The sequence below is a fragment of the Diadema antillarum genome, unplaced genomic scaffold (genome assembly GCF_040938485.1).
Source record: "Diadema antillarum isolate AM-2024a unplaced genomic scaffold, OU_Dant_1.0 scf00000067, whole genome shotgun sequence".
In the NCBI taxonomy this organism is placed as follows: Eukaryota; Metazoa; Echinodermata; class Echinoidea; order Diadematoida; family Diadematidae; genus Diadema; species Diadema antillarum.
Genome location: NW_027270956.1, coordinates 655,939 through 676,878, shown reverse-complemented (window position 1 = coordinate 676,878; position 20,940 = coordinate 655,939). Strand labels below are relative to the sequence as shown.

Sequence of the window (20,940 nt, the reverse complement as noted above, 5' to 3'; positions counted from 1 at the left end):
CTAATAAGAATTTACTACAGGTAGCGCAATTTTGTCATTTTAAAAGCAGCTTTTATGATTAAAAAAAACCAAGAAATTCTTCGCATCATTTTTATTTTATTATTTATTATTATTGTTTTTTTTTAATTCTTTTTTTATTTTTATTTTATTTTATTTTTTTTTTTTTATTTATTTATTTATTCATTTATTTATTTATTTACTTTTATTATTATTATTATTATTTTTTTTTTTTTTTGGGGGGGGGGTAAATGTTATGTTTGCTTCCCCCCCCCCCCACCCCTATATTTTCATTGGGGGCAACTTCCCCCCCCCCCCCTCCCCCCACCCCCACGTCCCTGGATTAGTACTCATTCCCACCTCCCTTGACTCAACACATATTTACGACCGCGACTCGTTGATGGTTGGTCATGTACTGCCGATAGTCACATGATGCGAGGCGAGTAGGTCAGGTGACTTGTGGTCACATCAGGATCTTCGGTCACATGTCCGTTTGTGGGTCGGCAAGCGACTTCATCCGAATTGCATTTTGTGCGGCTGGTCCTACACATCGGAGCAGGCAATCATTGACCACTGGCTGACCAAAGCTCCGAAACTGAGTCTGCCAACCAAAGGGGGTGGCAGAGTGGAGAAATACAAGAACGTTTCTGTCAGGGCAGGCGATATTAGCCACGATACCAGCAGTATTGTCCAATCCAGTATCGTACAGAAAAAGGAAGTGATTTCTGTAATTTAATTCTGCAGCCAGGTAAGTAATTTGGTAATGGCATGGTATGGTGCAGTAAACTTTATAGGAGAGAGAGTTGATCGTATCACCGGACGCTTTTTTTCGCGGCTCTGAATTCCACACTCAGAAGACGAAATTTCGGTCAAAAATAGCACGAGTTATTCATAAAGTCCTGAAAATTACAAATTCGGCAAAATTATGAAAATTATTCACTCCGATTTTAGGAAAATAGACTTCAAATATACCCCTCTCCAAAAAGTTGTCTTTTTGCGCGGTGTAAAATCGCATTATAATTCCAGACATGATTTTCGTAATGAAATAATTGACGTCTTTTGCACCTTGTCCTTGCACCAGAATCACAATTCATCCCACGAATCACCGTACACATTTTTACCGAGCGGACGACAGAGAAAAAATGAGGCTCAAATTTTGTATTTTACAGTAAAATGTCTATCTTGAACATTTCGAACAGTTCACGCGATAAAAAATCGACAACATCTATTTTACGTGCTTTGTCTATGGGAGCGCAGGTGACGAGTTGCGGGCCCCTTAGCGCACAACTAACTGTTAATGCATCGTTCGCGTTGGGGGTGATAGCTCTGCAAATTTCCGGTATCGATCAGTGAACTTGTGGAATCTTCAGCATTTTTCCTGTGTGTATGTGAGTGGGATTTCATAGAATTTCAGCGACGAAATATGATTCAAGCATGGTGCTTAAATATTAACTTTGACGAGGTGCGGGTCACTCAACTATAACTCTGAGGCAAAATGTGAATTTTTTTCACGTTTTTACATTTTTAAGTCGCGTTTTTTTGCGATTTTGGTCCACACAACGTTCTGTGAGGCTAATCTACGAAGTCTCGCGCAGTTATACCCTGGGGCCTGGGCTTTGTGTCGGGGCTGGTTGCAATTTGTGTAGACTTAGGTCTAGTCTATCTAATGGCTTGTAGGTTTGTAAATTGTAGGTCTTGTAGACCTTGTAGATCCTTGAGTGATTTGTATTGTAAATGAGAATGAGATGAGCAAGAACTGTTAGCCTAACCGTCGACCGCTGTGACAACACTTCAACATTCTTCCAGAATCTCGGGTAAAGGCAAAGGTAAACTGGTAAAATAAAGAGAATATTATGCAGTGAAACAAAAGTTCTAGAATTTTAAAGTCCGCTACAATCTTGTCAACATCTCACTTCCGCCGTCCATCTCTCCAGCTCCCTCAGTATAGGCAGACATGACCATGAACTCAAATACGTAATTCCTGAAGCTACAATTGACCCCTAGAAATATTCCTTCTACCCACACACTGTATGGATCTGGAACCACCTACCATACCAGGGGTGGATCCTGGAATTCCGTAAAGGGGAGGCGCCTTTACAAAATTAAAGGGGGGCACATGCATCCCCCGTTTTTTCTTTTTATTTCTTTTGTTTTAACAAAAAATAAAGAGGGGCGCGCATCCGGTCGGCCCCCCTCTGGATCCGCCACTGCATACAATGCTGTCAATGCAACTACTGTTGATACCTTCCAGTGGGCTGCCCAGCCAATCATCAGAAGGTCACAGCCTCCTTTAGGGTCCAAAATGCTGTTAGCCTGACAGCTTGATTTTTACTTGCACACATTTGCCATTTTATTGTAAATAGTGAAAGCACTTTAAAGCACCATCAGCCAGTGTCGTCATCGCACAGTCCATCCCAGTTTAGCTTTCTACGAGCTGCTGCAGTAATTATCCTTTCAAGGTTCAAGATGACTAGATTCTAGATCTAGACAGTACTAGTACTATCTAGATCTAGAGGCTCTGTCCAATGGGTGGAAGCAGATGGTAAATGAGGAAGTAAATTAAGTGTGCACAGCACTGCACTGTTGCAAAGAGTAAGGAAACAGAATCACAAATTTGCTTTCTACACTATCACAGGACCACCTCAAAATCATGTGACATTAAAAGACAGTAAAAGTGAATTTATTTTATTGCTACAAAAAAATTTAAGTAGCCCAGCATATAAAAAATAAAGTTGTAAACTTAAGAAATGTACTCGATCCTGTATCTGATATCTATCAGGGAAGATTCAAAGAACTGATCCAGAAGAAGTCTGCTAGTGCTCTGATATATTCTGAGACTCCTTTGCCCTCAGCAAAACTTTCAAAGAAACATAATTTACATAAATAATATGCTCATAAACAATACACTGTTTACACTGTTATTTTCGCGTACAGATATTTTCGCGAATGACGAGGTCATAGACATTTTCGCGAGATGTTGTTTTTGCGAATCGACGCCGACACTTACGTTAATGCTCTTTTGACAAAGAGCGCATGAAGACAATTTTGCGAGATGTTGTTAAATTTGCGATCCAACTGTGATTCACAAAATTTGCCAAAATTAAACCCTCATGAAAATAACAGCTTATATCATATACAATATATACACTGTATATTGCTCATGAACGATATATAATGAATGAATAGTATAAAGTATATCTACAAAACCCAATGAAAATAAAAGGAATGGATGACTCTAATGAAGTGAAACAGTCTAATTAAGTAAACTAACCAATAGGTATAAAGGAGAGCATGAGATAATAAACTAGGTGGGGATGATCACATAAGAATGGGAGCTGTCTGAGCTATTCAAAAGAATCAGGTGTGGGTTGGAATGAATGAACACATCAGAACAGAGAAAGAATGAAGGTGTTTAAACAGAACAAGAGGAAAGATATCTGAAGCAATGGTGATGGGGTGATAACTGAATATCATTAACTTAACTGAATTAATGCCGTCTGCAAGGCAATGTTAAAGGGAACATAAACCCAAAGAGCAATGTGGATTGAGTAAAAGCAGTAACATTAGCAGAACACATCAGTGAAAGTTTGAGGGAAATCGGACAATCGATGCAAAAGTTATGAATTTTTAAAGTTTTGGTGTTGGAACCGCTGGATGAGGAGACTACTAGAGGTTATGACGTATGAGAGGACCACAATATAAAGAAAATATAAAAGGAATTCCACAAAAATTCACTTTTCTAGCAAAATGAAAGAGTTCTTGACTAACCGCTTTCAGGAAGTGGGGGGAATAAGTGCTACCCCTAACATAAGTCAGTATCAAGTTGATGGAATGTGTAATTTTCATGAAAAATGAATTTTCATTGAATTCCCTTTTTATTTTCTTTATATTGTAGTCCACTCATACGTCATAACCTCTAGTAGTCTCCTTACCCAGCAGTTGCCACACCAAAACTTTAAAAATTCATAACTTTTGCATCAATTGCCCGATTTTCCTCAAATTTTCACTGATGTGTTCTACTAATATTACTGCTTTTACTCAATCCACATTGCTCTTTGGGTTTACTTTCCCTTTAAAGGGAAGCAGTCCTGAGATTTTCACTGTACTGATAATTAAGAAGAGTAAAAAATATAACCTTTCACCAATTTATACGCGTGGACATCAAAAATTGTCTCCGTACGCGATTTTTAAAAAATAATTCCTGCAAGCGATCGTGTAAGAGCCTGCCAAAAGGTGCAATGTCATTGATGCCCTACTCTCAAGTTGACAGCCGTGCCTCAGAAAACCAATTTAAGTGTTCAAAATGATCATATCTGATTTTTTTTCATAAAATGTGACAATATGTGGTTATATTATTTCAAACAAAATATTTCAAGCTTATTTATATATACAATTAATATAAAAATAAATAGCAAACATGTATTTATAAATAACTAGGGATGACGAGCAGAACACCGCTGGAAAGAGTTGTGCATCGATGACGTATGACTCTCCGCCAAGACTAGCTCATTTGCAGAGTCACACTTTTTTAACCGAAATGTACGAGCTTATTTGGTGATTTGAAAGTTTGTTGTTGATGAAAATAGTTCATTGGAGGTACCAACAACAACATATTTTTTTAAATTTCGTGAGGACTGCGTCCCTTTAAAAAGCAAACTAATGCAAAGTAACACAAGGTCTAGACAGACAACAGAAGGAGAGTAGACAAGCAAAATATGCAGCAAGGTAAATGATGATAAAGTAAAAATGTCACCACATTGCTGAGACTGTTACGTAATGTTATGCAAGAAGCACTGAGCAATGTACTCAGAAAGTGTAATACTTTGTTGTTGTTGTGGGTTTTTTTTCTCTCTCTCTACAGCAAGCCAATTCTTGTAGTTAAAGTACCAGGTAGTGTAGAGCTCTTAGCTTGAACTGTAAGATTCATGATTTCATTTGGCTTGGGTTTCTCTTCATTTTTCTCCTTTTACAACAGGTTTGTATGCCTTGTCACTATGGCGACCCCTCGAAATCAGATGAGCGTTCTTTGCCTTGCTGTGCTGCTGGCCGTCATGTGCACAGCGCCCTCTGTGGCTGGTATCAGTGCCTTGAGAAAGATGTTTCATCCCAACCCTCCAGCATATGCCATGCGAACAGGCGTGGACCCGGGAGAACCACTCTTTCTGACACCCTACATTGAGTCTGGCCAAATTGAGAAAGGTAAATTGACCAATCGTAATCATCTTAACCCGTTCTATACGGGAACCTGGTGGCCTGCGTATTAAGTCTATGGGCATTTCAGAATTCAGTATGGAACGGATTAACTGTATTTCTTGACAGTCAGAACCATAAAATTGTCATAGACAGGTTGTTACGGAATAGCATATTACTCTATATATTTGTCAGCTTTGTACATAGCATAAAACGGATGCATTTTTGTAAACAGTGTTGTTTTTGCTCTGAGAAGATGTTGCTGTATAGCCCATTTTCAGCTGCACTATCTCGTCTTCCCTAGGGTCAATTTAACAAATGTTTACTAAACTGCATAGCGTATAGTAATCATTTGGCTTTATCTATTCAGGGATTTGTGAAGGATGAAACATTGGTCACAACAAGGTTAATTTCGTATGTTTTATTAAAGTTGTGTTTGTTTTGTATTTTGATTTGTTATGGAAATTTTTATTGGGAGAGGTTGCATTAAATAGAGATAACAAGTTTAAGTATTCCTACTAGAGAGATGGATTACATATTGTCTAATAGAGTTCTTGCAGAATTGTTCTCTAAATTCCTCCTAAATTAGTTGGATACAACAGCCTCAGGACAGGTGAAACCAGACCAAAAAAAGTTCTGAATATCAAGCTTTGTTAATTTTAGTTGAACAGCATTAAGTCTTTATCATTCATCCTTTTCCCATGTATGTTCAAAGATGGTACTCTATATGCAAAACAGTGAAATATAACAAGAATGTGTAGTGAAGTTCTTGGATATTGGGTTTACCAGGTACAATATATTTATATTAATGTATTGTTTACCATTGGGAGCAGTGATTGAAAAAATGTTTGAGTTATCACATTTGATGCATTTGTGTAGGTCAGTTGTATTACAAAACACCCTACATACCATATGAAAATTTTGCAATAAAGCCTAAAATACATGTATACGGAGACATAACTGTTTTTCTCAATGAACCATAACTGTAGGTGGTTTAGTCTAGAAACAATTTTATGATATAAACTATTTTTCACATTTTGTATATTTGTCAATACTTAACATTGATTATACTGATTCAAATTTTTACATTGGTTGTATCTATTCCTAACTCACATTTTAGAACTATTTTGAAGCACTAAAGCTGGGTTTTTGTTTCATATGCAAATGGTAAATAGTGTCTTTGATGTACATACATATATATATTTATTTTTCTTCTGACACTTTGCAGGGCAAAACCTGAGTCGAGTTGGAACTCTGGTTGGAACAGACATAGAGAGCTACTCAGGTGAGGTTCAGAGGCTTCCATATTAAAGGGGAAGTTTTTCCAAATATACATGTGGATTACACGGATTGACTGACTGCGGCAATATTAGTAGAACACATCAGTGAATATTGAGGAAAATGGGTCAATCAGATCAAAAGTTATGAACTTTTACAGTTTCGGTGCGGCTGTCGCTGGATGAGAAGAGTACTACAGTTCATGGCATCACTGCAGAACATTTACACTGTATATGCAAAAAATATAAAGAGAATTTTATAAAAATTCAATTTCTAGCATTATGAAAGAGCACTTGATGTACCTCTTTCAGAAAGCAGGGGGAATGGTACTACCATTAATGTATTAGCAACAAGTCAAAGGAATGAGTACTATTCACCAAAAAATGAAATTCTGTGGAATTCTCTGTATAATTTCCTTGTATCGTCTGCTGTTAGATGGATATATGCATTGGTGTTTGTTATTCACTAGCTCTGTAGAATGACCCTAAATCAGATGCTTAACACGTATCTGCTCTGATAAATTTCTTGTTTTCTTTTTTTTGTATTCCAGGTTTCTTGACTGTAAATGCAACATACAACAGCTCCATGTTTTTCTGGTTCTTTCCTTCTCAGGTAAATTTTAGCTTTTAGTCTTAAAAAAAACACAACAATAACAACAACAACAAGACAACAATAACAACAACAACACAAATCCTCTACAGAATTCATTGATTGTCTTAGTTCCAGTTGTGCAGATACCATAATTAACTTTTTTTTAAAATTCATATGAATTATTTTTTTAAGGTGTGCCTAGGTCAATGAGTTAATTTGAAAATATCCTTCTGTTCTTCATCCAGACAGACTATGGCTAATACTATTTCTATTTTCATTACATTCCTGTTGAACTTAGATTGTCACATATATTCAAGTGAATATAATTATATGAATATATGAACTCGAATAAGACTCTGTTACTATTGGACGAACATTTGGAAGAATTAGGACAAAATACTTCTTGCCTGATTATGGTAATGGTTTGATACAAGACTCTGATACCACTTTACCGTAGCAGATTTGAATATCTTTATTCCTCTGTGAACTGTAACAAATTTCACTGATATGAAAATGCATTATTGTTTTGTGCCATGTGATATGTCTCATTCCTCTCCTATTTCCTTAGACCAAGCCATCCTCTGCCCCGGTGTTGCTATGGTTACAGGGTGGTCCTGGAGGATCATCTCTGTTTGGACTCTTTGCTGAAAATGGGCCATTCCTGGTCACGAAGGACCTCAAATGTAAGACTGATGAAAAACACTTCATAGTGTGTAGAGTCGTAGGTGCTGAAGTGCTTCTGGGATGGGGGAGGGGATTATTTCATGATGTATACATTTTCACACTTCACTGTTATAGCAAGAAAATGATGCATGAATATTTTTTGCAGATGTTGAACTGTGTACATAGATACTCTCAGTTGCAAGATTGTAAATGAATAAAGATTACTAAGATGTATGTAGGTGTGTGGTGTAGTTTTCTGTCCGTTTACGTGTTTAATTTTGTGAAACAGATGAGTAAATGAGTGCACATATTTGCCTGTTACAAACTTGTCTGAAATATGTGTTGTGCTTTCGGCACTTGTCTTTCTCTGCAGTGCAGCCAAGAAAGTGGGCATGGACCAACAAGTATTCGATGCTGTATATAGACAACCCAGTGAGTATCCTGAATCAGTTTACTTCAATAGGAAGTCATGCGTGCAGAATGGACATAAAGTGTATCTATCATATGCCATAAGAATGGGAAGGAAATAAGTATGTAACAGTGCATCACCAAAAGAGTTGCATGACTCAGTATCCATGTGTTTTGCATCAGCAATATGGAATTTTGTAAGGATAGGAAGGAAAAATTGTTCATTAATGATAGTCTAAAATTTGGGCCCATGAGATGAACTGAAAATGGTGTTTGTAAAGTTTTTTATAGACGGTTAGACCCATTTTTCTTCAGTGTGATATCGTTTTTCTTCATTTTTCTGTCATGAGGCACATTGGAGGTGTACATGAAAACATGACAAGACCTTTAAAAACTGTCAGGTATAACGCTAGTATTGGAATACAATATTAGGAGTAGAATGCATTTTAAAGGTCCTGTTTACTTTGGGGAGCAGTGATTATAAAAACTTTCAAGATATCACTTTTGATGCATATGTGTAGGTCAGTTGTATCACAAAACATCCTACCATATAAATCTTTTGCCATAAAGCCTAGAATATAAGGAGATGTCACTATTTTTCGCATTAAACCATAACGGTAGATGGTTTATTCTGGAAACATTTTTATTATAACTATTGTCCACATTTTGTTTATTAACGATACTTAACATTGATTATACTGGTTCAAAATTTTACATTGGTTGTTTCTAGCCGTAACTCACATTTTAGAACTACTTTGAAGCACTAATGCTGGTTTTTTGTTTTTAGCTCACCTGAGCCAAAGGCTCAAGTGAGCTATTGCAATCGCCCTTCGTCCGTCGTGCGTCGTGCGTCGTGCGTCGTGCGTCGTGCGTCGTGCGTCGTCCGTCGTCCGTCGTCCGTCGTGCGTCGTCCGTCGTCCGTCGTCCGTCGTCCGTCATCCGTCATCCGTCGTGCGTAAACTTTTTACATTTTCATCTTCTTCTTGAAAACCCCAAGACCGATTTTCATCAAACTTGGCAGGTAGCATCCCTTGGGGGTTAGGAACTCAATTTGTTAAAATGGGCACCATGCCCCACCCAGGGGGCCCCCAGGGGGGCCCAAACCCCCCAAAATTAAGGAATCTGTAAAAATCTTCTTCTCTAGAACCAGAAGTGATAGAGCTAAGTTAATACTATGAGTTAGTACATTAATGACTGTAGTTTCAAGTTTGTTCATCGCAGAATCAGGGGTGCCCCCCTTGTGACCCAGGGGAGGGGGGTGAGGAGGGGTCCTAATGGGGCCTAAATTGTACATTTTTATCTTCTTCTTGAGAACCCCATTACCTATTTTCACCAAACTTGGCAGGTAGCATCCCTAAGGGGTTAGGATCTTAATTTGTTAAAATGGGCACCATGCCCCACCCAGGGGGCCCCCAGGGGGGCCCAAACCCCCAAAATGAAGGAATCTTTAAAAATCTTCTCTAGAATCAGAAGTTATAGAACTAAGATAATATTATGAGTGAGTACATTAATGACTGTAGTTTCAAGTTTGTTCATAGGAGATCCAGGGGTGCCCATTTGGGGGGCAGGGGGGGGGGGGGGGTGGTTGGGAAGGTCCAAATGGGGGCCTGAATTGTACATTTTCATCTTCTTCCTGAAAACCTCATAATGGAATTTTGTCAAACTTGGCAGGTAGCATCCCTAGGGGGTCAGGATCTCAATTTATCAAAATGGGTACCATGCCCCACCCAGAGGGCCCCAGGGGGCCCCAATCCCCCCAAATTAAGGAATCTTAAAAAATTTGGGCCCTTATTGTACATTTTCATCTTCTACTTGAGAATGCCTGGTCAAATTTTGGTAGAGCTGTGAATAATTTAGATTAGTGACCGCGTGAAAGGTGAATTTGCGATACTCAGGTGAGCGCTAGACCCGCGGGTCTCTTGTTTGTTTTGTTTCATCTGCAAATGGTAAATTATGCCTTTAATAAGGATGCCAGCTTTCTTGCTAAGCTAATAATATCTTCACAGCATTGACTATGGAATATGAAATTGTGCTTGTTTTTTCAAGCACAAAGGATATTTTGAATCAATGTGCTGTAATAAATGTACCCTCTGCTTCAATTAATGTGTCTATATCTTTTTTTTTTTTTGGGGGGGGGGGGTGGCAGAAGTAGCAACCCTTGAGTTTGGATTTTCTATCACCTATTCAGCTTGATCAGTTTTTACGAGTTTGAGATCGTATTCAAGCTGAGAATCACCAGCCGACTCATGGTGTCCATCTTCATGCAATGAAAATGTTCAATATGTGATTGTGGATGCTTGTCATTCTAAGGACAGTATACATCACACCTGCCTTTCAACTAAATTTTGTCCAGCTTATCTTGTCAGGTAGACTAGATACTGGAACGTCGTGATTATTTTGTGTGTGAAATTTTGCCAATTTGCAGAATTTTTTTTAAAAATGCCTGATTAGGAAAAGATTTGTCTTTGCTCACATCATTGCAGACCAAGTCATCATTCAAGGAGACATGCTCTTGCATTATACTATTAAGATATAATTGTGTGAGGGTTTCTCCATTGATGTTGCCAATTTGATGATTTCATCTGTAAATATTTATTTTTCTCGGTCAGGTTGGGACTGGGTTTAGCTTCACTGACAGCGATGATGGCTATGCAAACAATGAAGAGGATGTAGCAAGAGATTTATACAGGTAAGACATCATACAGTCAAACATGTGGTTGACTAGCAAATGAGATGCAGTGAAGTTTTGTGCTTGTAATCATGTTCAAGTACATATTTTCTCCCTGTTCTTGTATGATGAGATTCAGGTGCTGAAAGCCTAAATCTTTTCACAGCCTTTCATCCCATTCACTTTTTTGAAATAATAACAAAAAGACTTTTGAAGCAAGATCAGAACAATTGTTAATGTTATCATCTTATCCTGATTGTATATCATACAGATTTGTTGTTTTGTTACTTCTAAATGTTGTCAAAATATGACATGATATTGCTTATAGTATTATTGTTCTAGATTATGGTATCACATGAACTTTGATCTTTTGAATCTCTCCCTGTCTTAAACTTCTTCTTTTCCTTGTCTTCTAACTCCTTTCCAGTGCCTTGACCCAGTTCTTCCAGCTCTTTCCTAAATATCAGAAGAATGAATTCTATGCCACAGGAGAGGTAAGATCCAAAAGTTTGTTTCAAATTGTTTGGATAGACTCACTTTGTTCAGTTGATATATATTTTTCTTTTTGTTCATTATTTCTGAGCATAAACTAGTTCCTGCCCCTGTGAGACAGTTATCTTAACTGAAATTAATAAGACAAAAGAAACATGTTAGTATGTCAAATCTAACCTGGGGTCATACAGGGGACTGTAAGAGAATTGCCATATTCATGTGACAGCGTGTCCAAGTTTATATGTTTGGTTAGCATAAAAGTCATAGATTCCGTCTATTCTTGAAGAGATCTATATCATCTTCTTGGTTCTGCTCAAGTGTTATGAAGAGGTTACGAAGAAGGTAACTCCTGTAAATATAACATGCAAGAAGTTGAATTGCCTTTAACATGAACGTAAAAACAAAGTGTTGTACAGAATATGTCAATTTCATTTGATACAGGTTGCTGTTCAACTTGTTGTCTAGATATTAGGGAGCATTAGATTTTTGCGACATGGACGTTCGTAGGGAAAAACCTGTTCTGTGCATGCGCAGAATTGCCTATCAAAATCAATCTCGCGTTGTCTGAATATTCATGGTTGGTTCTGGGCCATTTTAGCATAAGCTGAAATTTACGACACAGAGAGCTACTTGATGCACTGATCATATGGGGGCATCATTGTACTTTTTGTAGGTTACCTCTTCATGTAATCTAAAGCTACTCCCCAACACAACGCAGGGAGAAAGGAGAATGCAATCATCGTCTAGTCGTCTACATTGCAAATCTAAAGCCCCCGATTGCTACTTCCCTCATGTTTTAGCATAGAATAATCGGTTAACATAAACAATGAGTTAATGTTGTGTAATGATGCTGCACATATCCATAGCAACAGGTGAATGAAATACAGGTGACCTCTCATTATTATGAAGTCTTCAGGACTGGCAGTTGTTGTTTTTTTTTTCATTATATCTGAACAAATAAAGTATAAAAGGATATCTAGATGATAATTTTGGGCCTTGAAGTTAACTTTGTTGTATTAGAAATGTTGTTATAATCGTGTTTGTTATAACTTGAGTGCGCTGTAGTAAGTGCTCCTACATTTTTGCAGAATTTTAGTTGTGTTGGCCATGTTTGCTTGTTTGTTTGTTTGTTTGTTTGAGTTTTTTTCAAAGTCCAGTTTGGTGTCTTGTATTGAAGTCCTATGCAGGGAAGTATGTGCCCGCCATCTGCTACAAGATTCACATGGAGAACCCAACAGCCAAAGTCCACATCAACCTGCAAGGGATGGCCATTGGGGATGGTCTGGTCGATCCATACTCGGTGAGACATTACTACATGTAGCTACAGTATAAACTTGATCGCTGATAGTGTTTAGTAAACCATGATGTGTGGTTGTCCTGAATCATGAGGACAACTTGGAACGGAGTCAACCTGTCTGAAACAGTCACACAAGAGTGTTCCCTCAGTTCCCTGTAGATATCACCTAAGAAAGAAAGAGGCAAATGCCTTTTCATAGTGATAGAAATGATGATGAATGGGAGGTGCTTGTGGTTGTGGTTGTCATGGTGATAGGACTTTTTATGCCTCTACCACTAAGTGTCGCCAGAGGCATTATGTTTTTGGGTTGTCCTTCCGTTCGTAATCAATTTTGTGGACAGCATACCAGGTAACTAAAAAACTGTTTGAGGTATCCTAATGAAACTGTGTACATGTATGAGTGGGTGAAGTTGTGTCTATCAACTTTTGGGTGCCCATGCTCAAGGTCAAAGGTCAAGGTCAAATGCTCAAAATTGCACTAATGGTAGTGTTGCAAATTGCATTTATAACCTATCACTATGCCATTGAAGTACGGAATGATGTGCTGTTAGATGGTACAAAAAACAAAAACAAAAACATGACAGAAACTTTGATTAGGGGAAAAAGTTCAATTTATGAGATCAACAGCTGCGTTTGATGTGTGCAGTAACAGTAGTGATGGTTGTCATGGAGACCATGTCATGTGTCATTCTCTTGCAGATGTTTTTTTTTTCCAAATTTTTTTCGCTCTCCATGGACTATTTTATTGTCTCAAAGTCAACATAATACAACGAAAAATATTCAACCATAATCTCATTTTTTTTTTCTTAGCATTTCTCTCGTTAACATTTACACAAGCAAATGATGGAGTGACTGCCACTTTAAACTGAACTTGTTGAGAGTACCCCGATACAGAATGAATATATCTCTCATCTATGAATATATCTCTCATCTTAAATATATCTCTCATCTGTGAATATATCTCTCATCTACTTATATATCTCTCATCTATGAATATATCTCTCATCTTTATTATATCTCTCATCTATGAATATATCTCTCATTTTTAATATATCTCTCATCTCTGAATATATCTCTCATCTATGAATATATCTCTCCTCTACTAATATATCTTTCATCTATGAATATATCTCTCATCTATGAATATATATATCATCTGTGATATATCTCTCTTATATGAATATATCTCATCTATTAATATATATCTCTCATCTTGCAGATGTTCTCTGAGTATGGAGATCTCATGCTCCAAACATGCCAGATTGACAAGAAGGAGAAAAAGGTTGTTGACCTTTACACCACCAAGGGAGCCATGTACATAGCTCAGAAACAGTGGCTGAAAGCTTTCCAGGTACACCATATCTTGTGTCCAATGATTGGCACCTAATGAGCCAATATCTGCCATGTGTTAATGCTTTCACTCTCATTCAAGAAAACCTAGTGCAAGTTGAAAACTCACCCTAAGGGTTTTCTGCAGGTGCTTGGATCATTCTCTTTTGTGCAGAAGACAAAATAAATCCCAACTCTTGCAGAAGTTATTTTTCATGCTGGCCAGATATTTTCTCCATTATGCATGGATAGAACAAACATGAAGTTCACTGCATGCATATTTGTTTCCTATATGTAACAATCTGTATTGATATGACAGCACTGCACACTGGCACTGGTCCTACAGTCCCTGACCAGTAAAAAATCGCTGTCGGACCAGTAACTTTGTCGGGAATTGACCAGTAAAAAACTGAAAACTGGTCCAACACACATGTCAGACCTGTATAAAAAATGGGTTAGTGTGCAGCCCTGGATATGATAATCTCATAATATGATAGTCCTGTATTGATAGGATTATGTTTTACTATTTCATTGCCTTGAGTTTGTTTGCAGAGATATGGCTCAAGTGAAATTTTGATAAGCCTATTCCAGAACATACAGCAAGTTCTATAATATGTTCAACATAATATTCAAATGGAAAGAATCTCCCCCTAGCAAACCACAGTCTTCACAAGTTACAGATTTATTCCTGTGTTTGGTATTTCAAGTTTTCCTTTATCAAATTGATAGTAATGAGCACTGCATGCAATGGTTATTGCTGGGTCAGGCAAGCCTTTAGGCAGCTCTGGAGTTGAGTTAATGGTTACCGTGAATTAAAAAATATGGAAACATGGTAAAGTACAATGTAAATCATAAAGAATTAAATTGTGTAAATACATAACAAAAATATGTGAAGTAATTTCCTTTATCCTGCTAAATATTGGAAGTTATATGATCTTGTACGATAATGATTTCAACATGCAGACAAGTTAATTTTCAAGATTGTCTTGGTACATATCGTAAGTTTCTGTGTATTGTGCTTGAAATGCAACCTTTTCCGGTCTCTTTTGTATTTCCAGCAATTTGATGAGCTGCTGAATGGAGACCTGTGGCCATACCCAACTTTCTACTACAATGCCACTGGATCGGATAACTACTACAATTACATGACATCAACAGTAAGAATGCATGTACTTTTGCTTATGTTAGTAGTTCCAGGGAAAGCCCCTTTTATATTCTGTGAAATGAGAACATACTGAAAGTTATCCAATCAGTGATTACATGCAGATGAAACTGTGCGTCATTCACTGAAATGAAGAAAATGTTCATGTGTGCCTATGCATCTATGTTATTCAGTGTGTTTTTGTATTCATAATGTGTTGTTTTTAATAGCAAGTTAACTTTTTTCTTTTCTTTTTTAACTGTTAATTGTTCAGATTGACCCATCATTTAAGTTGCATTCATTTTTTTCTTCTTCTTCTTCCGGAATGAGGTAATGGATGTGCAGTAACCTTTATGAATAATATGTGACAAATTGAAGATGGTTCCTTGCCCTTATCTTTTTCAAATCATCACGAAACAGCAACCTGTGGACACCAATTACTACAACGATTATGTTGCTCTGCCAGAAGTTCGTCGCGCCATTCATGTTGGCAACCTGACATACAACGACGGAGCCGCAGTCGAAAATCATCTGAGGGCGGACATCTGCCAGTCGGTCATCGACTGGGTGGTGGTGCTGGCCAACAACTACCGGGTAAGGAGAAGCAGTTGGTGGGTGGGGGGGGGGGGGGGAGGAGAGGGGGAGAATGAGGACCAAAGATTAGGATGATGCCCTGGTAAGGAGCATCAGTTGATGGTGGTGGAGGGGGGGGGGGGAGGGAGGAGGAGGCAGGAGGAGAGAATGAGGACCAAAGAAGATGATGATGCCCTGGTAAGGAGCATCAGTTGGTGGAGGTTGAGGGGAGAGGAGAGAGAGAGAGGGGGGGGGGATGAGGACCAAAAGGATGATGGGCTGGTATGAAGCATCAGTTGATGGTGAAGATGGAGAGGGGAGAGGAGAGGGGTAGAATGAGGACCAAAGATGAGGATGATGTCCTGGTAAGGAGCATCAGTTGGCGGAGGTTGAGGGGAGAGAGGAGAGGGGGGAGAATAAGAACCAAAGATGAAGATGATGCCCAGGTAAGAAGCATCAGCTGGTGGTGGAGGGGAGAGAGGAGAAGAGAGAATGAGGACCAAAGATGAGGATGATGCCCAGGTAAGAAGCATCAGTTGGTGGAGGTAGAGGGGAGAGAGGCGAAGAGAGAATGAGGACCAAAGATTAGGATGATGCCCTGGTAAGGAGCATCAGTTGGTGGAGGTAGAGGGGAGAAAGGCGAAGAGAGAATGAGGACCAAAGATGAGGATGATGCCCTGGTAAGGAGCATCAGTTGGTAGTGGTGGAGGGGAGAGAGGAGAGGGGGAGAATGAGGACCAAAGATGAGGATGATGCCCTGGTAAGAAGCATCAGTTGGTGGAGGTAGAGGGGAGAGAGGCGAAGAGAGAATGAGGACCAAAGATGAGGATGATGCCCTGGTAAGGAGCATCAGTTGGTAGTGGTGGAGGGGAGAGAGGAGAGGGGGAGAATGAGGACCAAAGATGAGGATGATGCCCTGGTAAGAAGCATCAGTTGGTGGAGGTAGAGGGGAGAGAGGAGAAGAGAGAATGAGGACTAAAGATGAGGATGACACCCTGGTTAGGAGCATCAGTTGGTGGAGGTAGAGGGGAGAGAGGAGAAGAGAGAATGAGGAACAAAGAGGAGGATGATGCCCAGGTAAGAAGCATCAGTTGGTGGAGGTAGAGGGGAGAGAGGAGAAGAGAGAATGAGGACCAAAGATGAGGATGATGCCCAGGTAAGAAGCATCAGTTGGCGGAGGTTGAGGGGAGAGAGGAGAGGGGGGAGAATATGAACCAAAGATGAAGATGATGCCCTGGTTAGGAGCATCAGTTGGTGGTGGTGGAGGGGAGAGAGGAGAGGGGGAGAATGAGGACCAAAGATGAGGATGGTGCATGAAATTAAATTACATACCTCTCTCTGTGGAATGTGCCTTCTTGTTTTGGTGACAGGTGTCACATTTAAAAGATAATGAGTGGATGAATTAATTGATAATTCAATGAATGAATGAATGAATGGATGATTGAATAAATGAAGAAACATTTCAGTGAATGAATGAGTGAGTGAGCAGGCATATGAAGGAATGAATGAAAAAATGGTTGAATAAATGAGTTAATGTATGAATGAATGAATGATTGAAAGAATGACTACATGGATAGATAAATAAATGATTCAATGAATGAATGAATGAAGGAATGAATGAATGAGTTTAATAGTGAGTGAGTGAATGAATGATTGAATATATAAATGAAAGGGTTTATTGGAAGGGAAGGGGGTTTCATGATGAAAAGGCAGGGGAAGCTCATGATATGGAAAGCTAAATGCAAAGAGGAATGCACAAGAATTTCTGAAATGGCAGACTTGGCTTCCTCTTTCAGTCACAATTCCCTTTGTGATGTCACATGTTGGATTGTGCTTGATGAATGTATCTGAAGCATTCTATTCAATGTTGATAGTGTTTTGCTGTATGTGCTCACCCCCCACAGTGCATGTTCTACAGCGGTCAGCTGGACATCATAGTCGGCGCAACGCTGACCGAAAACTTTCTTCATGTCCTGCAGTGGGACGGTCAGAGGGAGTACCTCAATGCCAACAAGACAATCTGGAAGGTGAACCCAAGTGACACGGAAGTCGCAGGCTATGTCAGGAATGTTAGGGGTCTCTACCAGGTGAGATTGAGAGAGACTTTTTCTATTTTGATGAGACACACTTGATGAAAGGAATTATTTACCATTTGCAGATGAAAGAAAAACCCAGCATGAGTGCTTCAAGGTAGTTCTAAAATGTGAGTTAGGGATAGAAACAACCAATGTAAAAATTTGAACCAGTATAGTCGATGTTAAGTATTGTTAGATATACAAAATGTGAACAACAGTTACAATAAAAGTGTTTCCAGACTAAACCTTCTACAGTTATGGTTTAATGAGAAAAATAGTTATATCTCCTTATATTTTAGGCTTCATTGCAACAATTTCATATGGTACACTTGTAGGATGTTTTGTGATACAATTGACCTACACATATGCATCAAAAGTTATATCTTGCACATTTTTTTTTAAAATCACTGCTCCCAAAGGTTAATAACAGGACCTTTAAAATGAGGTCAGATAAGGTGGAAGAGATGATGCATAACATGCCAATGATTGCAAGCTAGTGTCACATATCAAAAAATGTTTGCACTAGCCAGACTTCTTCATTTATTTCCTACATTTCCTTCTAAGGAGTATTATTATTATCATTGTAATTTTTGTTATTGTCATAATTATCATTATTTCTATTAATATTATCATTGAATGAAAGAAAGATATTATTCAGAGGGGTGATGGTTCAGATGTGAATTTACAGATCAGCAGTTGCGGTCTTAACAAATTTTATTTGTAGAGGGTGACAAATTGAAGAAACTCACTCGTGATTATTATCATTGTCATAGTTATCAAAGTCATTATTATCATTCATCATTATTGTTATTATTAATTAAAGCAAATCTGCAGGGTTGGCTTACAACAACAACAACAACCTTTAACCCATTAGTAACTGAAATGCCCGAAACCAACCATCCTTTTACTCCCTAAGACACCCAAAACCACCTGTCTGCTTTTTAAAAAAATAGTTTTATGCTGTACCATTTTTATTGCTTTCTTATAGAATATATAATTACATAATTTGAAAGAGGTCAAAGGTCAACAAAAGTATGTGAGAATATACTACTGTGACAGACCATTCTCTTGGTAAAGTTTAATAGGCTTTCAAAGAAACAGAACTGATAATAGACAAAAATAAACATGCAGTGAGCTATTTTATATAATTCAGAAAGTTGTCAAAATGAGGGTAATATTCAGATGTGAGTTTCTGCAATTTGTCTCCCACTACAAATGAAATTTGTTAAGATCGCAACTGCCGATCTGTAATATTGCTGTACCCTCTAAGAAACAATAGGCCATTATGTAGGGAAACTACAGTTGCTAAAGGGTTAAATGAATGTTAAGTCAGGGATGGATTAATACACTGTCTTTCTCTCTCATTCACATTCTGCAGGTGGTGGTGAGAGGGGGCGGTCACTTGCTCCCCTATGACCAACCAGAGAGGAGCTTTGACATGATTGACAGGTTCATGACCAAGAGACCATTCAGCCAGTGATGATCCCATTAAGTACAGATGTCCGGGGACAGTTCAGGGAGTTTTTACAGGGAGACGTTACCCTTCTCGCCATTCTCCAGCGATACTGTATGTAAATAATTTACTGGACAATCTAATACAGTGGACTCCCCTTACAACGAAGTCCTCGGGACCGGCAGTTTTCTATTGCCATATTGAAAATTTCGTTATAACCGAATAAATAAACACTAGAAATCATAGAACGGATAATGTTGCGGCCTGAATTTTTACTTCGTTGTAACCGGAATTTCGTTGTAACTGTGTTAGTTATAACGGGAATGCACTGTATGTCATAGTGTGTCTCTGATGAAATATCAGTTAAAGAACTTCTTTTCTGTCGGAAATCATATGATCAGCTTAAAATCAGAAGAGTGTCAACGCTGTAAGGTCTGTGGGCTTAGTCCCCCTCCCCCTTACTCTGTGCCACAAAATGCCTTTCTAGGTTAAATCACGAGTAGTTAAGTGTACAACAGTATTTTGGGTTTCATGACATTTGCTCCTGCGACAATTGCTCCCATAAAATATCTGCACGCCAAGCTAAACCTAAAAGCCCTACCCACAAACATAACCCTAACCCTAATCCTAGCCTTCACATCAAACGAAACCTAAAGCCCTATCACAACCCTAACCCTAAGCCTAAGTCCTTGGAGAGAATAAGACCAGAGCAATTGTCGCAGGAGCTAAATGTCTTGTCACAAGTATTTGGTAATGCTGATCTCTGGCAAATGTTAAGATGCATAATTTATCATATTCAAGTTTTGCCCCCCAAAACTTGTAAATGTAATATATGTATGGTGTATATCTTTTAGAGAAAGATTGAGAAGTATTCTTTCAGAATAATGTCATTAAATGTAACCCGCTGTTTTAATGTGATAGATTTTATTTGAGGGTGATGTTACCAGGTTGAAAGTAATGACAATGATTTTCCCCCAATTTTCAGCAAACAAGGAAAGTTCTTTCTCTTATTTTTTTCTCCACTTTTTTCTTTTTCTTTTTTTTTTCTCTACTTTTTTCTTTTTCTTTTTCTTTTCTGACACAGAAATGTGTCTGCCCCCCAAAGAAAAGATATTGGAGCTAAAGTGATATCTAGGGTTTGGTACCATTGTATGCTCAAAGCATCTGAAATACAGGGCTGAAATATACAGCAATGATTTAAACTGTTCTTTTCCAAACTGTGCATCAGGTTAAAAAAATTATAATAACTGAAAGCTATTATTTCATAAAATCTTGCAAAAACTGCATTTTATAGTTTGAGGCTGTATCTTTTTATTGTAAGTTTGGTCACTCACATATACTATTTCATCGGGTAAATTAAAATAATTTCTCTCATTTGATTCCCATACAATATAGTGGTCATGAACCAATCATTTCTGTTTGCAAACTACCCAGAAAACCTCTAAATCATTAAATTCATAACCTGATCCCTTATCTGTCAACTCATTATAGAATATTCAAATTGGAAAATTTGTTTTTCTTTTTTATTATTATTTTGTGCAGATTTAATGAAATCAGCCATTCTGTCTGATCGTCCATCTGGTATAGGTTATGCAGGAAAATGTAAAGTTGCCAAATGAGTGGGGGCACAACGATGACCCCAGGATTTTACAAGTTAAAAGTGACCAGGGATGAAGGTAAGCCTAGCCTCAGGTACAACCTAGCTTACCGAGTAGCAGACCTTCCGTCATAGGCACGAGATATTTATAAAAGCACAATATTTTCTGTATTCTGTATTTAATTCTT

General features: G+C 38.2%; 1 protein-coding gene across 2 annotated transcripts; it reads left to right on the top strand.

Annotated features, from left to right (window-relative positions):
• The first annotated feature begins 579 nt into the window (after window positions 1–579).
• LOC139716586 (probable serine carboxypeptidase CPVL) lies at window positions 580–20,194 on the top strand. 2 transcript variants are annotated; one of them, XM_071628114.1, is made up of 14 exons: window positions 580–745; window positions 4,973–5,196; window positions 6,416–6,472; window positions 7,016–7,077; window positions 7,625–7,739; window positions 8,093–8,151; window positions 10,737–10,816; window positions 11,223–11,289; window positions 12,465–12,587; window positions 13,804–13,935; window positions 14,972–15,070; window positions 15,475–15,648; window positions 17,532–17,714; window positions 19,081–20,194. In XM_071628114.1, exons 2-14 carry the CDS (start codon window positions 4,992–4,994, stop codon window positions 19,180–19,182), a joined length of 1,458 nt encoding a protein of 485 aa, XP_071484215.1. In that variant the 5' UTR covers window positions 580–745; window positions 4,973–4,991; the 3' UTR covers window positions 19,183–20,194. The 2 variants fall into 2 exon arrangements, with proteins under 2 accessions (XP_071484215.1, XP_071484214.1); XM_071628113.1 differs by lacking the exon at window positions 580–745 and having other exon boundaries at window positions 4,856–5,196.
• Window positions 20,195–20,940: the final 746 nt, after the last annotated feature.